At 53.1% G+C, this 16078-nt stretch overlaps 1 protein-coding gene across 1 annotated transcript in view; it reads right to left on the bottom strand.

Moving 5' to 3' along the window:
- Positions 1–15698, bottom strand: part of EPHB1 (EPH receptor B1) — a 428352-nt gene extending 412654 nt beyond the window's left edge. The window contains exon 1 of the mRNA XM_027091661.1: positions 15268–15698. Coding sequence (XP_026947462.1) covers positions 15268–15325 — 58 coding nt within the window. The 5' untranslated portion in view covers positions 15326–15698. The remainder of the gene's footprint in view (positions 1–15267) is intronic.
- Positions 15699–16078: the final 380 nt, after the last annotated feature.

The raw sequence follows: 16078 nt of genomic DNA, 5'->3' as shown, positions 1-16078 counted from the left end.
GTAGCTTTATTCATGAAAGCCAAAAACTAGAAACTAGAAGGAAATGGCCATCAACCGTTGAATGGATAAACCACGTATGTATGTCTATGCAATGGAACACTACTCAGCAATAAAAGGAAGAATCCACAATTGTGGGACGACATGGATGAATCTGAAATGCATTGTGCTGAGTGAAAGAAGCCAAACAGAAAGACTACAGGCTCTGTGAGTCCATTTGTATGAACTTCTAGAAAAGGCAAAACTGTAGAGGCAGAAATCAGATCAGTGCTTACCAAACGTCAAGGGGAGAGGGATAGAGGCAGGGGGTGGCAGCAAAGGGACATGGGAGTGATGAAAACGTTCTGTATCATGTTTGTATGGGGGCTACACACCCACATTCGTTGGTCAAGTCTCATGGAATTGTACAGTTAAACTTGGTGAACGTTACTGTATGGAAAGTATACCTCAATAAAGCTTATTTATTTAAAAAATGGACCCAGACTCAAGAAACTATTTCCAAATCTGGGGAACTCAGGACTGACATTGACTAAGTGTGGGCTGGCACAGCCATGCTTGTTCAAATACTGAAATCCTTCCGCACTTAGTGGTAAATCACCGCTGCCCAAGGCTTCTGGTTACCCCTGTGCCCCAGGCCTTCAATGGACACCACTCCCCGGACCACTCCAGGACCTGACAACTAAAGGTTAATACCAGCCTGCAGGGGACATCCTGGACTAGCTAAGGTGGACATCCTTTCAACCAGCCGGTGCCACTCTTAGCAAAACTTATACGGAAAAACAGAAGATGCCAAGCTGTGCTCTAACTCAGTGGAGGGCTGGCTAATTTGCTGCTGGACTTATTTGATTTAGATCATGCTTTCTGCACAGGGGTGCAAGGTGATTCTTGGGGGCGGGTGGGGAGTGAAAAATCTTAGATATTACAATGGTTTGTGGCCCCAAAGGGCCTCCGTCCATAAAGAGATGTACAGTATATCCAGGTATTAACATTTCATAGGGTGTGGTAGGGGGTGGTCAGGAAAAATGTCTACAAAGGCTCCTGGGAGGTGGGGGGGTGGGGTGAGGGGCAATGAGAATAAGGTTGAGAGACACTGGTTTAGATGCAGAATAGAGAGAGCCGTGACACCGCAGAGCCAGCCCCCAGTGCACGTGTGCAACTCCCACCTGATCGTTTTTCCTGTGATACGTGTCCCCATCCTTACCACAGGGAGGTGGCGTCATGAGCCGGAGGATGTGTGAGGGAGGGAGTGACCACGTGAGCCCCTGTGATCCTTCTTTACAGGACGCCCCGTCATGGCAAAGCCAGTCACTCACTCTCCATCCCATGAAAGCCTTTAAACCAACTCAACTCAGTAAACTGTCACTAGAACCCCAGCAGCCAGCACCCATTGAAGCCCAGGCCATCAGGACGGCTACAATCAGGGCTCCACGTGGAGTTCTACAGGGAGCCAAGTACAAATCCAAGGATTTCCACCCCTCTCCTCTGGATGCCTGTGCTTCCGGAGCTCCTGATGGTAGAACCGCATGCAGCACATTGGTGGTTTTCCGCCCGTGTGAAATAATGAAAACAACCTCCCAGTGAGAAGAAATTAAGCGCTGTCACTGAGTCCCCTGCTTTGTCAAGCTCAGCCGAGTCCCAGCCTCCCTACGCAAGGCTTGCTTCGTGCACTTATACGTTATGACAATACTATAATTGTTCTTTCAGTCCCTTCTGGATATTTAATAACAACGTGAAGTGGGAGTCGCGAAGGTCAGCCCTACTGTAGAACGAGCTTTGTTCTTATTGTCCTTTTCTGAATAGCATCTTCCCTTTGCCAGCTGTTGCATGTCAGTGAGCCCTGGTGGTGGAGGCCTGGCGCTGCTACAAAAGTAGCACCACCTACCCTGGGTGGAATATTCTAATTTCCTTACCAGTCTCTGTGCCACTGTCTATCCTCACCATCTGCATAAATACACACACGAGCGCACACACTCACAGACACACGCACACACCGGGCTTCCCCTCACTCCTCCAGTGCTACCCACAGCTACAAGCCCAAGGATGGAAAGAATACCAACCACCAAGAGCAGAGAAACGAGGTGATGTACATATTTGGCATATTCATTTGGGCAATTACTCTCTCTGGTTAGGTGAGAAGAGAAATCTCCTAGGATCTCAGAAGAAGAGTAGCATACCTATGTTTAAAAAAAAAAAAACAAAAACACCTTTCTTTAAGTTTATTCCTGAAATTCACAATAGTTGGCAGATGGAAGTCACTCTTAACAGGATGCAGCATGTGAGTGGAGCAAGCACTAGGAAACAGCAGAGCCCTGAGCTCCCATCCTACCTCGGCATGTACAGTACCTGCCCCACCTTGCCATTTCACTTCTCTAAGCCTCAGCTGCCAGATCTATAAAATGGACCAAATCCACTGCTCATCTGAAGACAGGACTCACCTCCAATGCTGAGATCTGTGATTCTCTTCCTGAAGATGTATTATCAGAGGGCAGTTTGCAGGCACCAATAGGCTATTGGGAGCATTTCAAAAACAAGGGTCTTCTGAGAAGTCTGCATGCTCAGATAGGGTCAGGAGGAACCGCATTGTAATTCAGAACCTGTGTGATGTTGTCAGTGAGTGTGCCTTGTGTCTGGGCAGGGCTCGGTTTGGCAACTCAGGTACCATAAAAGAGGGCGATGTAGCCCCAGCAGTCTGTGTCAGAGAGCAGCTTTGTACCTAATCCTGAGGGTATGATAGTTGCTAAGGAACCATTGAGATGCAAATGAATTGGCAAATACTTAGCAGCAAGATATCAGACAAGGGTGGGGAGGGGATGCTTTAAACAAGTTAGTCAGGTGAGTGAAAGGAAAATAACTTTCTTCTGATTGGAAAAAGAAAACCACGGGTTTTCATGCAGAATGGCAGCATTGTGTTACTGTGTTAAAAAAAAAAATTGTTCTTTTTCTGCTTGGCTGGGAGTAGAGGAAAGTTGGAGCCAAGAGCAGGGAACTTGAAAGGGCAAATGGAGTCTTCCTCTGATGAACTTTAGCAGATTTTAGATGCCTCTCTCTCAAAAGAGAAAGAGACATCTAAGGTGTGAAGAAAGAAGTCTGCAAAGGACATTGAAGACCTGCCATCTTTATACAAGTCTCAAAACCTAGACAAAAAGTACACAGAAAACTGACTAAATATTCTGCTGACACACAATGGAAATTCCTGGTGAGACTAAGCCATGATTGAGAATGGGGACAATAAGAGGAAATAAGCCATCTCATTGTATCTATGAGTTTGCATTTCTTTCATTCTTGCTCTCCTCTGAGCATCCAATTTAAATGCAATGGTTAGGTTAAGATGTTGTGGTATCTGTGTTGGAGAGAGTTACAGTGAGAAGCATAGCCCCTCACTCATTGTTTTTTCATCTTGTCCCAAATAGGAACCCTCCCTTTTTCAGAGTCTAGTTGAGATACCCTAGTCTTAAAATCATTTTGCCTTCAGCCAAACACCCCTGCTGTCTTGCTGTCCATCACTTTGAGTTTGATCATGCTGCTCAGGAATACAGAAAATAGCTTTCTCAAGAAAGAAGCTGTTTGCCCAGCCATCTCTAGGTCTCCCTTCCTGGATTTTCACTTTTCTATCACCTTCACTTTCCCCCGCTTTTCCCACATCTTCATCCAGGACCATCACAGGCGCAGCCTCCTACTGCTGCCCCCAGAGTCCATGTTTTTCCTTTCCTGCACACTAGCCCTCTGTAATGTTCCAGTGATGCAGGAAGGTTGAATGGGTGTGGAAGACTGTTGCCCTGTCCAGCACCCACTCCTGCTTCTTCTGGTAACGGCATCCTGATATTTCTGTGGAGAGTCAGCCATCCCCCATCTCAGGCCTGGTGGTTCAGGTGGGTCTGGGCTAACTCTCACCCCCCTCTCCCAGCTCTGGGGATGGGTAGTCATGCATCCCAAGCCTGGCCAATGAGTGCATTTCAACATGCTGGTGACAGAGCCTGGCTCATGGAGAGGCTTAGAACCCAAGGGAACCAAGGAGACAAAACTTCCAGGGCTTTTGCTGGAGCCACTGGGAGTGAGAATTCATCTCTCTGATGAAATTTCAAGAGGATGTGAGTTTGAGCTGTCACTGGCCACATGACCGATCTGGCAGGAGAAACTGCTGGGGGATGAAGTCAACGTAAATGACTGGGCTGATTATTCTCCGTTGTCCCTCCAGACCCATTTCTTTGCCCTCTTCTGAGCCTCAGGAAACTGACTTCCATGGACCAGGTTTCCACGTCCACTGCCTTCCTGTTGGGTTCACCCAACAGGAGGTACTGGCAGGTGATGAAATAGTGGAGGAGAAAGAGTTCAAAGAATATGATGCCCCTCTCCCCATCCCCATGCACGGTTTGGGCAGCAGCTGCATTCCTCTATCTACGTCTACAGCTCCCATCAGGGAGCCCTCTCCAAGTACAGCTCTTGCCAGGTCCTGGTGGCACCAGTCCCTCCCCTTCCCATTTCTGGCCTTGGGGAGCTATGGCTTCCCACTATTGCCAGACCCTGGGTGCATCCCACACTTTTTGGTTCCCTTAACCCTGTTCATACCTCTGGAAAGTGTCTCTTCACTAAACTCTCCTCTATTAACCCTTTGAGAATGCCACGGGTTTTCTGTCAGGACCTGGGTTGACACAGACACAAAGCTAAGGAATGAAGAAAGGGAGACTGAGTCCTAAGACAGCCTTGGTGCCCCAAATATAATCACAACCTAAGGCCCAAACTGTCCAGGAACAACAAGGGCCAGTAATCACTCCTTACCCTTTGCTTTTCTCCAGCTTGAGCTGTACATCTGTCCCTACAACCAAAGATATGGCTAATAAAATAGGTAAAGCCCTTCATGGAGAGCTCCTGAAGTCCACCTTCATAAGACAGAGAATAGGAATGACTATCAGTCTTGGTTTCTCATCCCTACCCACTCCTATCTCTGTCTGACAAATTTCTACCCACCCTCCAAGGAGCTTTCCCCATGTCTCTATCTGTGTTTCTCTCTCTTGCACACACACTCTTGCTTCAAATCCTTCCCACTGGAAGTATGACCCTCTCCTTTGGTTTCTCCTAGCAGCTGATGTGTAACTGTTATACCCCACAGCTAGCATATGCCATCATACATCCTGTTACAGCTTGTAGTTTGCATGGCTCTGTCTCCCCCACCAGTCTGTTAATCGGTGAGCTCCTGGAAGGAAAGCCTGTGTCTTCCTGACCTTCATGTTTTCAGCTTCAAGTACAAAGTTTCTCATGTAGATGCTCAATAAATGTGCTCTGTATGGGTATTCATGAACCTGATGGCTCCCAGGCCAAGCTGTCAGTTCTGCCCCTCTGTTCCCACTCCCCATTTGCCTTTTGTAGAATTTGGGCTCTCACCTCTGGGAGTGACTCAGCCCTCCTTGGATACCCCGGAATGGGGCTGTATCATCCCTCAAGGCAGCCTATCCCAGCTTGGTTCAGTTTGTCTGGAAAGAATTTAATAATCATGCCAAAATCCATCTCCCATGCTGAGTAAAGTTAAGCCTGCTTGGCAAAATGACCCTTCATGTATTCACAGAGAGAGGTGTTCCCTTCCCTACATTCTCCCCTCATTTTCAGGTGCCCAAGGCTGCACCCATCACCTTCAATCACATCACCCTGTTTACTCCGTTTATAGTACTTTCCTAAAATTATGTTCTACGTTATTTGTCTGCTTAATAACTGTCTGTCCTACAACTAAGATGCTCCCAAAGGCTGAGCTCCCTTTCCACCACTCCCTGTTTTGCACATACTGCCTGGCACACAGTAGGAGGTTGACAAATATTTGTTAGATGTTGAATGAATGAGATACCATTTCTCTTCCCTCTCCCCGGCCTCTCCTTAAGTCCTCTCTAATCTTCTCTAAACCATTTTACTTCTACTACTTCTCTTAGGATATTTTGGTTATCAATTGCTACATAACAGACCAATCCAAACCCTAGTGGTTTTCAACTATGACAAGATTTATTTTGTTCACAAATCTATAATTTGGACAGGGCTCAGGGAGGAAATCCTGTCTCTTCCCACTTAGAGTCAGCAGACATGGCTGGAAAGATGGAGGCTGCAGCCATCTGAAGACTCACTCACTCAGATGTCTGGCATTTGGTGCTGGCAGTGGGCTGGGATTGAAGCTAGGGCTGTGGCTAGAACATCTCCACATGGTCTCTCCAAGTTGCTCGGGCTTCCTCACAATATGGTGGCAGGGTCACAAGGTCTCACATCCCTTGTGAGAGAGAGCCAGGCAGAAACTGTAGTATCTTCTCTGATCTCACCTCCAAAGTTAGGCAAGATCACTTCTGCCATGTTCTATTCATCAGAGTGAGTAGAAGGCCAGCCCATATTTAAATGGAGAAGAGCTAGGTTTCATATTTTGATGAAAAGAATATCAAAAAATTTGCAGACATGTTTTAAACTACCACAGAAGAAATGATTTCAGGTTTTTGTGTGTTCTACTGACCTTTTCTTTCTTTGTATTCATTAATACAACATACACATTGCCGCTACCTATATGTCACATGCTGGGGATACCATGACAATTAAGACAGAGCCCCACCCTTCAAGGGCTCACAGAGCTGTGGAGTCTCCAGTGAAATAAACACGCAATTACAGACCAGTGTGGACTGTGCTCCCACAGAGGGAGGCAGAAGCAGCTGTGGTGGGGACCAGCAGGCCACTTGGTCCAGCCTGGGGCTAGGAGGAAGGCTTCCAAGAGGAGGCAACCACTATAGCAAATTCTAAAGACTAAGTTAGAGCTAGCCAAGGAAAGATCAGTGACAAATGCAACACAGGCAGAGCAAGCAGGTGCAGACCCGGAGGCACGTGGCAACAGAACACTCAGTTGGGCCCCTGCACAGATGGGGAAAAAAAAAAGGGGATGCCCGGGGTGTGTGTACCTGTGCAGCGTGTGTGCATCTGTGCCCGTGCGGAGCAGGGGAAGATGGAGCAGCAGAAGGTGCTGCTGGCAGGACCAGAGTCGGGGAAAGGGGGACCCAGATTGTGAAGGGTCTCGCATCAGTCCTGAAGGTGCTGGAAGAGATTCACACACGCCCCAGCCAGGGTAAACCTAAGTAGCACAGTGTGGTCTGACACCTAAAGTATGGTCTGACCAGTGCCCAACACAGGCCCCTGGGCACCCACCTACAGCTCCGTGGATGGTCTGATACTAAGACCCTCTTCCTTGCCCTGAAGCGTACAACCTGCACTCCACCCCATCCCCAACGCATCCAGACCTCTTTGATGCATTGCCGAAGGGCCTGAGAGCATCCCTCTTTGGGCTCCCTTCCCAGCCCTCCTGAGCGAGGGTCCTCCCTTCTTTTGCCCCTTCCAAGCTTACCACACAGCTCAAGCCTCAGCATCAATGAGAAAGCCAAGGGCAAAGGTCCCACCTTGACGTACTGAAAAAAATAGCAAGAGGAAAACAACAGAACAATGAACTGCAGGCCCCATCTGCTTCTCACAGATAAGGCGTTTTCTCTGCCGCCCCTGTCGATGAAGCTGCCTGCCCTTATTGCGGGCCCTTCTGCTCAGCACCGTCCACAGGCACGGCCCCAGGGGGACCGGGCACTGTCCAATGACACTAGGATGCTGGGGGGGTTCTCTCCCCCCTCTTCCTACGGGCCCTTCCACACTCAAACCTGATGCTAAATCCCCGGGTCCTCCCCTGATGTTGTGGGTCTGCACCTGTCCCAACGGACAGGAGCTGCCAGAGCTCTGGGAGTAACATGGCCCCGGGCAGGGCAGGGTGCACACGGCAGAAGTCAGGGCGGTCCCCAAAGGAGAACACAGGCAACTGGCCCTCCCTCTGGAAGGCGGGCCTGTGGTGGGAGCTCTAGGAGGCCCACAGCAACCTGCTCCCCACACGCCCCCACCATCACGAGCCCGGCCCCGATGCCAAGCCACCACCGTCTAAGCAACACATCAAAGACAAGAGCCAGACGGACACGTGGCAGAAAGAAAACCACTAATGACCACAGTGGGGGTCTGACTGGTGGGACAACATGGGAAAGGCCACGTGCAAACAGGAAAATGCAAATGGAGAAGGAAAAAGCTCTTCCTCCAGCTGGGGGCACAGGTGGGGCAGTTCCAGAGAGCAGGAGCCTGGCCACAGGGACTTGGGCTCAGAGGCCAGGATATTGTCTGGTACCTTTGACAGCACCTGGCAGAACAGTGAATAAACAGCTGGTGCTTAATAAGTGCTCCCTAATTTCATTCATGAGTAAGCAATGTTCAATAGAAAAGGCACTGAACTGGGAGGCAGAGGCTGAGGAGCTGTCCAACTTCAATTTGTCAAGACTTGGCTTTGAATCTTAGCTCTTGTGCCAGTAGTGCCTCAGCTTCCTCACCTGTAAAATGGGAGAACACATGCTTGGATATTAAGGGCATGGGATCAGCACATGGTAAATGGGCAAGAGAAGCTTAGTCTAGTCCTGGCTCTAGTGCTGCTAGGCTGTAAGATCTCTGCAAAGTCTCTTCCCTTCCCTACAACTTGTCTCCAGTCCTTCTCCTGACATGTCGGGGCCCCGGGAACAAGCCTGACTCCCTGTTGGCCCCCACGAGCTGAAGCGGCCCCAGGATCAGTCCCAGGGACTTCAGAAGCTAGTGCTAGGCTGCAGCCTGGGGCCCCTGTTCCCTCACTTGCCCCTCCCCTCCTGGCCACCTGCCTCTGCCCATTTCTCTGTTCATTATCACCTCCACTGGGGGGATGGAGAAGCAGAACAAGGAGGTTAAATTCAAATCAGTCATTTTGTCACTTGCTGCCAGGAAACGGGGAGGGACGAGAGGAGAGACTCCAGGCCTCAGGTGCAACGTGTGGGCAGAAATGAGTCCTGGTAATTCTCAGGAAATTTCCTATATGTTTCCACGTTGGCCCAGATCTGCTCCAGAGAGTTCTGGGAGCCTTCCATGAGGGGACAGAGCAGCCTCCTTCAGAAGCTGCTAATGGTTTGTCTGCAGGCGCTGGGGTTTCCCTGCCCTGGAGGAACACCTCTGCTGGGGGCAGAGTGGGAGACGGCCTTTTTCATCACTTTTTCAGCCTCTCTAGCAGATGAGCATCCTGAAGACCCCATTAAGGGGGTCGTTATGATGTCGTGAAGGGTCCCAGATTTTCGGCTCCCATGCTGCCCGGGGAATGAGGGAGCAGGTGGCTAAGATATTCTTCCTAGGCTGTGGAAGTGAAACCTTCTCTTTCACAAAGTTAGTGGCAAACGTAAAAGCCAATTGCACCGAGAGACACCTCGCGGATGATTCTGCGTGAGACCAGGGAAGACTGTGGCCCCAGTGCTGGACCAGGTCGGCAACAAGAGGTCCCGGGAGCAAGGTCTCCTCGTGGAGCACACCAGGCTAAGACCCTTCTTAACGTCGGCCCAGCTCACCCTCACTCACCTCTGAGGTGCTGCTGCAGAACCCCTGCCAGCCGAAGAGGATCCACACCTCACCCACAACTAGTCAGAGGGTCACCATGCCCCAGACTGCATTTTACCCACAGCTGTCACCCCCAAACCTCCTACTTCTACCACTGCTTCTACCCTGGGGTTTGCGCCCAGCCCAAGCCCCTGCTACCCTCTCCATCATAACGGCCCCTCCGTTAGCCTTTCAACAATGAGGAACCTGGGGCACAGGGAGGGAGAGAGCAAACTGTACATCCAGTTGCTTCCTGTGTCTTAGGTCAGGTGGAAAGCAGTGTTCCATTAGCAAAGAAGAATGAAGCCCACCACCCTCCAGGCCTCCCTGCACAGTGTGTTCCCATCTCTCTAACCCCCAGAGGAGTGATCAACAAAAGCCAGTGAGGTGACTCAGACGTCAGGCTTGAGGGCCTTTGATGGAGCAGGTGGCCCTGACCTGGCCACTCAATGCCTCCCTTCTGAGCACAAACACACACCTGGGGACCCTGACTATTGTTGCCATTGAAATGCAATCCACAGAAGGGGCTGAGAAATTTCTCATGCAAAATTGTGCTTTTAAATATGGAATCTCTCCCAGGGCGTTACTTTATTATTATAGTAATTTCCTCAGAAGGGCAGGCATCCAATGCTGTTTCTCCACCACCTTTGGTGACATGGAAATCTGATGGAAATATTCAGGTTGCTTAAGTGGTTAATGCCGAAGAGGGAGACATAAAGGCAGTTCTTCCAAGGAATGTGGACTCCTGGAATCCAGGTACAGGGATGTGCTCTAGACTATTGGTGAGGGGGGGGTGAAACAGGTAAGGATCCAGTGTGCTCCCTCCACTGCCCCCAGGATGCACAGGGTGCCCAGGCCCACCTCCTTTAGGGACCTTTGTCTGCAATCATTTCTTCCTTGGGAGAGCAGCCAGGGCAAGAAGAGGAAGAAAGATGCTCCCAGTCTTTCTACTAGATTCCTTATCAGAAGCCTCACCACGGTACAGGTCCCTAGCCCTGCGTCTGCCTGTGCACAGGATGGGACTAGAGTGGGAGGTGGGAAAGAAGGGGTAGGAAACTGCTGCTTCAGCTGAAGTGCTGGGATTACCCGAAACTTTCACTCATCTCTTCTCCCATGACCAAGAAAACATGGATTCCCCAGTAATCAATGGAGTACCCATCGGCCAGTGGCTGAATCAGCATTAGAATTCTTCCCGCCCATGGATTCAGGTGGATCTGAACCTTTCTTCATGCAAAGCCTACAAAAGTGCTGCAGTGAGGTGGAGTGGTTAAGAACACAAACCCCAGAACCTGACTGCCTAGGTTCCAGTGCAAGCCCCTCACTAGCTATGTGGCCTTATCAAATTACTGAACCACCCTGTACCTCAGTCTTCTCATCTGAAAAATGGGAGAGGAGGGTTAATAATAATACCTACCTGATAGGGTTGTCTAAAGATTAAATGAATTAATTTACGTAAAGCACCTAGCGTTAAGTGTTAGCTATTATCAGCAGTTCCCAAATATACCGGTGCCAGACTGCCTGCATCTGAATCACTGGGGTCCTTTATTAAAAATGAAGATCCCAGGCCATTCAGTAAGTGCAAAGTGGAGCAAGACCTGCCCAGGATTTGTGACCGCAGCCTATTTTAGAACCATTCCCCTGGGCAGAATTTCAGGAAGCACCTACAACAGGATTTTCTGGGAGGCAGACTTTCAGGATCTATCCAGACCTGCTGAACTTTTGTGGGAAGAGTCCAGGAGTCTATAGCAAATTGCCCAGGTGCCATGAGGCTGCCTAAAGCCTAAAAATCCCTGCCTGAGATGACTGACTTCCAAAACTGCCTCCACCCTTTGCCCACGCTGGAAACCCTACACTCCTGAACCTTAGGGTTTCTAAGAACTCTTGAGGATTAGCTAAGATGATTGTTTTAGTTTAATAATATGAATGCATCTTTGACTTTAATAGCAACTTTATTTTTAAACCAGTACAGGGATATCCTCATAACGTATGTTACCTGTCCAACTTCTAAGGCTGGGATGGGTGGGCATCACCAGCTACTGGCAGCTCTGCTTTACCAACCCAGAAGGTTCAGGCCTGCGTCCTACCTCTGTAGCTGTCTACACTGCCAAGACTTTTCTCAAGCAATGGCCTAGGGCTGCGTTACCTTTCCTCGCCAGCATTCCACTCACTGGCTTCGGGGTCCCTCCACAAACACTGAGTAATGGTAACTGTTTCATAACACACAGAAAATATAATCAACTAATGGATAGAATTCTCTCAAATTTACTTTTCTCTCCCAGACATTTTTTTCAATCTTTGGCGCCTGCTACCACTTGCCGGCTCATGCACGCTCATGGGTACCCAAAACAGAGGCACATGTAGCAAATGAATATTAACAGAAAATGCAGAAACTGCCAATTACCCCCTGGCCTGGTGGCCTGTTGTAGGCACACAGGCTGAGGTTGGGGTTTTTCGCCACAATCTGTGAACGGTGAGATTCAGTGCCCTTGCATGTCCAGGTGGGGTACCCCACGAAGGGGTGCAGTAACTCAGGGGTGTATGTATTCATACATCAGCCATTCCTTCGAGAACTCACTATTTGTTAAGCCCTACCACCAAATCAAACGTGTGCACGTACAAGGGTGGCAAGCCCAAGATTTCACTCTGGGCCACATCAAAGAGCAGTTCTCCCGGGAGTGCTCTGGTCAGCGAGCGTGGAACACGGAGGCCACCTGCATGTCTAGGGTCATTCCTGGACGCCCATGAGTGCTCGGGCTGGAAGGATGCTATGAGCTGCCAGTGATTCCAGGGCACTGCCTCCCAGAAGGACCAATACTCTTAGCTCAGGAATACTCCACTCTGAGGGAGAACTGTCTGCGGCCAGCCCAACACCTGAGAAGCACCTCAAGAGAAGCCCAGGTCTCCAGACCCCAACACAAAGGGTATGGGCCAAAGGGCAGCTCAGAGAATGCAGCCCGCAGACACCAGCAGCCTGTTCTCAACAAGCTCTCAGGCCCAGTGTGAAAAGACATGGACTTGAAGAGGCAGTTGTTTTTCTGGAGACAGAGAAAAGAGCCCTGGTTCTGTGTATAGAAGTCCAGAGTATGTCAGCATCCCTGCCTCCCAGCCTGCCTGCTCCCCTCTGAAAATAGCCTTTAAAAGCCCATGCCTCTGCCCTGCATGCCATCTCTCTCCCCACACAGCAGAGCGGGCTGTAAGCGGGGAGGGAAGGGGCCGTCTCCTTCAGTGTGGGCCTCTCACTCCCCAGGTCAGCCAGCCCCTTCCCTCCTTCCACCCAGGCAGAGGGTCTCCTAGGGCCCCTCCTGCTTCTGGCTAAGTGTCCCCACCACCTGGCCCGCGGCTGCCGTTATCCCTCTGTCCCTGCCCTGGCCTGGGCTGAGGACCTGACTGCTCTTAGAGCTGCTTGCCCTGGGTGACAAGGGCCCTCTGAAATTCCAACAGAGACCCACGAGAGAAAGAAGACAGACAGACACAAAAGTGGCCAAACCAGCAAGGGAAGGCGCCGCCTGGCCACGGCAGTGTAAGAGGGATCTGCTCTCTGTGTAGGCAGCTCATTGATCCACTTTTCTGATAATTATTCCTCACTCATCGCAAACCGAATGACGCTGGCCCCAGCCCAGCCAGGCAGGCGGGAAGGCAGCTCCGCGTGTGAGGAGGAGAAAATGAGCCTGCCTGTGTTCATCGGGAAGAGGAAGGAGTGAATGGTGTGTACTATCACTGTGCACTGAGCAGGGACGCCAGGGCTGCTTTAATATTCTGCTGAACGTGGCATTTCTTTTAACCCTTACTGGAGAGACAGACGTTCAGCCCAGAAAGCCGGGCTCTTCTGGCCAGGCTAACGGGAAAGTTTCCGAGCTGCGAGGAGGCAAGGGCTCCGGACGACCTGGGTGACAGGACCGGTACGCGCGCGGCTGGGCGCCCGCACCACGGCACCCTCCCTGGGGCCTCTCCAGCCCAGAAGACAGGGAGGGCTAGCCAAGAGGGGATCTAGGGTAGAAACCGCGCGCCGCCAGACGCCCAGTGAGTTCCCACACATTTGCTCTCCAATTTCGCTCGAATGCATATGCCCTCCTTCAACGATGGAGACCCAACGCCGAGACCAGGCTCCCCAAGTAGGCACCTATCTGCTCTCCGAGACCGAGCCGCTGACTCTCCAAGGGGCGCGAAGATCGGCGGGCAGGACGCTCCGCCCCAGCGTTAGAAAGTCCCGTGTGGCCTCGCCCATTGCAAATGCCCGCTCTCTCAGGTCGTCCCGACTGGTTTGGAGGTGTGCCTCGCCTGGCTTGTCCTAATTCAACCGCTCCCGCGCTTGTCTCTCAATAAGCCAAATCCAAGCATCCCTTCTGCGGGGTGTTGATCGCGCTCCCCAACGTTCCAGTCCCTGTACGCTCCCAAAAGCAACCCCCTCGGCACAAAGACCCAGCAGCCAGAGAGGGCAGCGGCAGGCGGAGGGCAGACAAAAAGCCACCTTCAGAAAAGCAAAAGCGAGCTTTCTAGGCATTAATCGCCGCACCCCCGCGCCGCCACCAGAACGAACGCGGGATATGGTGGTCTTCGCTACCAGGCCGGGTAATCTCAGCCCCGCCTCGGGGCCACAAGGCCCCAGCTTCGCTTCGAGAAGGGCAGCACTTTCCGGAGGGGTCGGGGCGCTGAATCACGGGGTTTGGGGCCGGGCGGAGGGTTCCACTGGGCAACCAGTAGCAGTTGGACGAGGACCTGGGCGGCCCAGCGGAGCGAGCTCCCAGCTCGGAAGGCGGCGCAGGTGCCGGGGGTTGCGTGCGGAGTCCCTCGGTGGAGTTTCACCCACGCCGGACACCAGGGCTGCGGGGCTGAGGCGCGTATCTCCCCCCAGAATTGCTTCCATCCCGACACTAAACTCCGCTCTAGGCCGGCTGCGTTTCGGGAGGGGGCTGCGGCCGCCGCTGTGCTTCGGGGAAGGGGGCGGGGGAAGGGGGCGGGAGGCGGGAGAGGGGCAGGGATTTCCCACAGGGATTCGCGGGCGCCGCCGAGCGCGGGTCTCCCTGCTGCGCCAGGCGCTGTGCCCGCGGAGCGCGCTTTCCGGGCCACGGCGGCAGAGGCACAGCCGAGGCTGAAGTAGCAGGGAGAGCGTCGCTGCGCGTCGGCTACCTTCCCAGGCCGGAGGGATACTGGGCGAGTTTCGTCAGAACTGATCACGCACCCCACCCCACCCCCGTTTTCAGGAGCAAGAGGCGACAAACGTGTCCACCCCGCCCCGACCGACCCGGGAAAGATGCAGCCCGCAGGCTCCGGTACCACCAGCTGTCCCCCGAGGGTCGGGCCAATGAACTCAGCTCCTCTCATTCGGCAGCCACTTGCGAGGTACCGGGGCAGAGCTTCTCCGGTCCCGGCGCGCAGCGCTAGCCCGCCGGGCCGAGTCCTGGAGCCCGCGGATCCCGAGCGAAGGAAAAGGAGAGGTGGCGCGCGGCTGCCTAAGAGCATCCTTGCCCGGGATAGGAAGCGAGCAGACTGACGCCCGTACTCCAGGGGCCGGACCGCCCGAGACGCCCCTTCCTCCCCAACGCCGGTCTCCCCGGAGCTAAGGAGCCTGCACCGCAATGCAGCGGGCTCCGTGCTCTCTGAGCCGAGCTGCGGGAGACCGGGGCTGCTAAGGAGCGCCCGGGCGCGGGAGCCAGAGGGCTCCGCGAACCAGCTGCGGGCGCCGAAAGCCAGCCGGGGGCGCGCGGGTGGGTGCCGCCCCAGCCCCGCGCTCGGCCGCGGCCGATGCTCCCCAACAACCTGGCTCTCGGGTCGCGGGATGCAGGCGACGCGTAGCAGCCACGGAAGCCCCGGGGATACAGCCGCCAACTTGCTCCGCGGTGGGTACGTTACCTTCCATCGCGGCCACTGCGGATGCCAGGAGGAGCAGCAGCAGGCAGTCCAGGGCCATCGCCGGCCGGCGGTCCCCAGGCCGAGCCCGAGCCGAGGCGGCCGCGGGGGGAGGGCACCGCGTCTCGGGGTGCCGCTGCGCTCCCCGCCGGTGGCTTCTCCGTATCCTTTCGCGCTCTGGCTGGGACCGGACTCCCCGGAGCGCGGCGTGGGCGTGGGCGGGATTGTGCGCGCGTGGGGCGGTGCGGGCGCGCGTGGGTGTGGGTGTGCATGTGTGTGTGTGTGTTTATGGGAGAGGTGGGTGTGTGCGTGCGTGTGTGAGAGAGCGGGCGAGGGAGTGCTAGCCGGGGAGAGCGCGCGAGTGCGTGTTCGTCCTGGTGTCACATTGCGAGCTACAGCCGAGCCTACTGGAGGACTGAGCCGGCCAGACTGACGGGGGAGGGTGCGGGATCCCCCACCATCAGCTCTCTCCCCACCCCTAACACCTCCTGTCCAATCAAGGAATCAAACCTGCAAAATTCCCCCGTCCAATCAGGCGCGAGCACCTCCTTACACTGGCATTGTTAGTTTAAGAAAAACTTTTGCTTGCAAGGCTGTGCGGGAGGGCTGGGAAGGCGCTAGGAGGGGTCCGGGCTCCCCCTGGTGGTGCTCTCGGAGAACCGCACCGGCCAGCCCCAGCTCTCCATGCCCTAACCTAGGGGGCCTAGGGAAGGGGCTGACTAAGACCCTTCCGCTTACAGCCCACCAGGACTAGGTGAACTATAAATAATCAAATTTGTCTTCTTTCATCTTCTCAGCGAGACTACCCTGACTA

The sequence above is a fragment of the Aethalodelphis obliquidens genome, unplaced genomic scaffold, assembly GCF_003676395.1.
Source record: "Aethalodelphis obliquidens isolate GAN/ISIS:26980383/991018 unplaced genomic scaffold, ASM367639v1 scaffold72, whole genome shotgun sequence".
Taxonomy (NCBI): Eukaryota; Metazoa; Chordata; class Mammalia; order Artiodactyla; family Delphinidae; genus Aethalodelphis; species Aethalodelphis obliquidens.
Note: the sequence above shows the minus strand (reverse complement) of the source record. Positions and strands in the feature narration are given on the sequence as shown.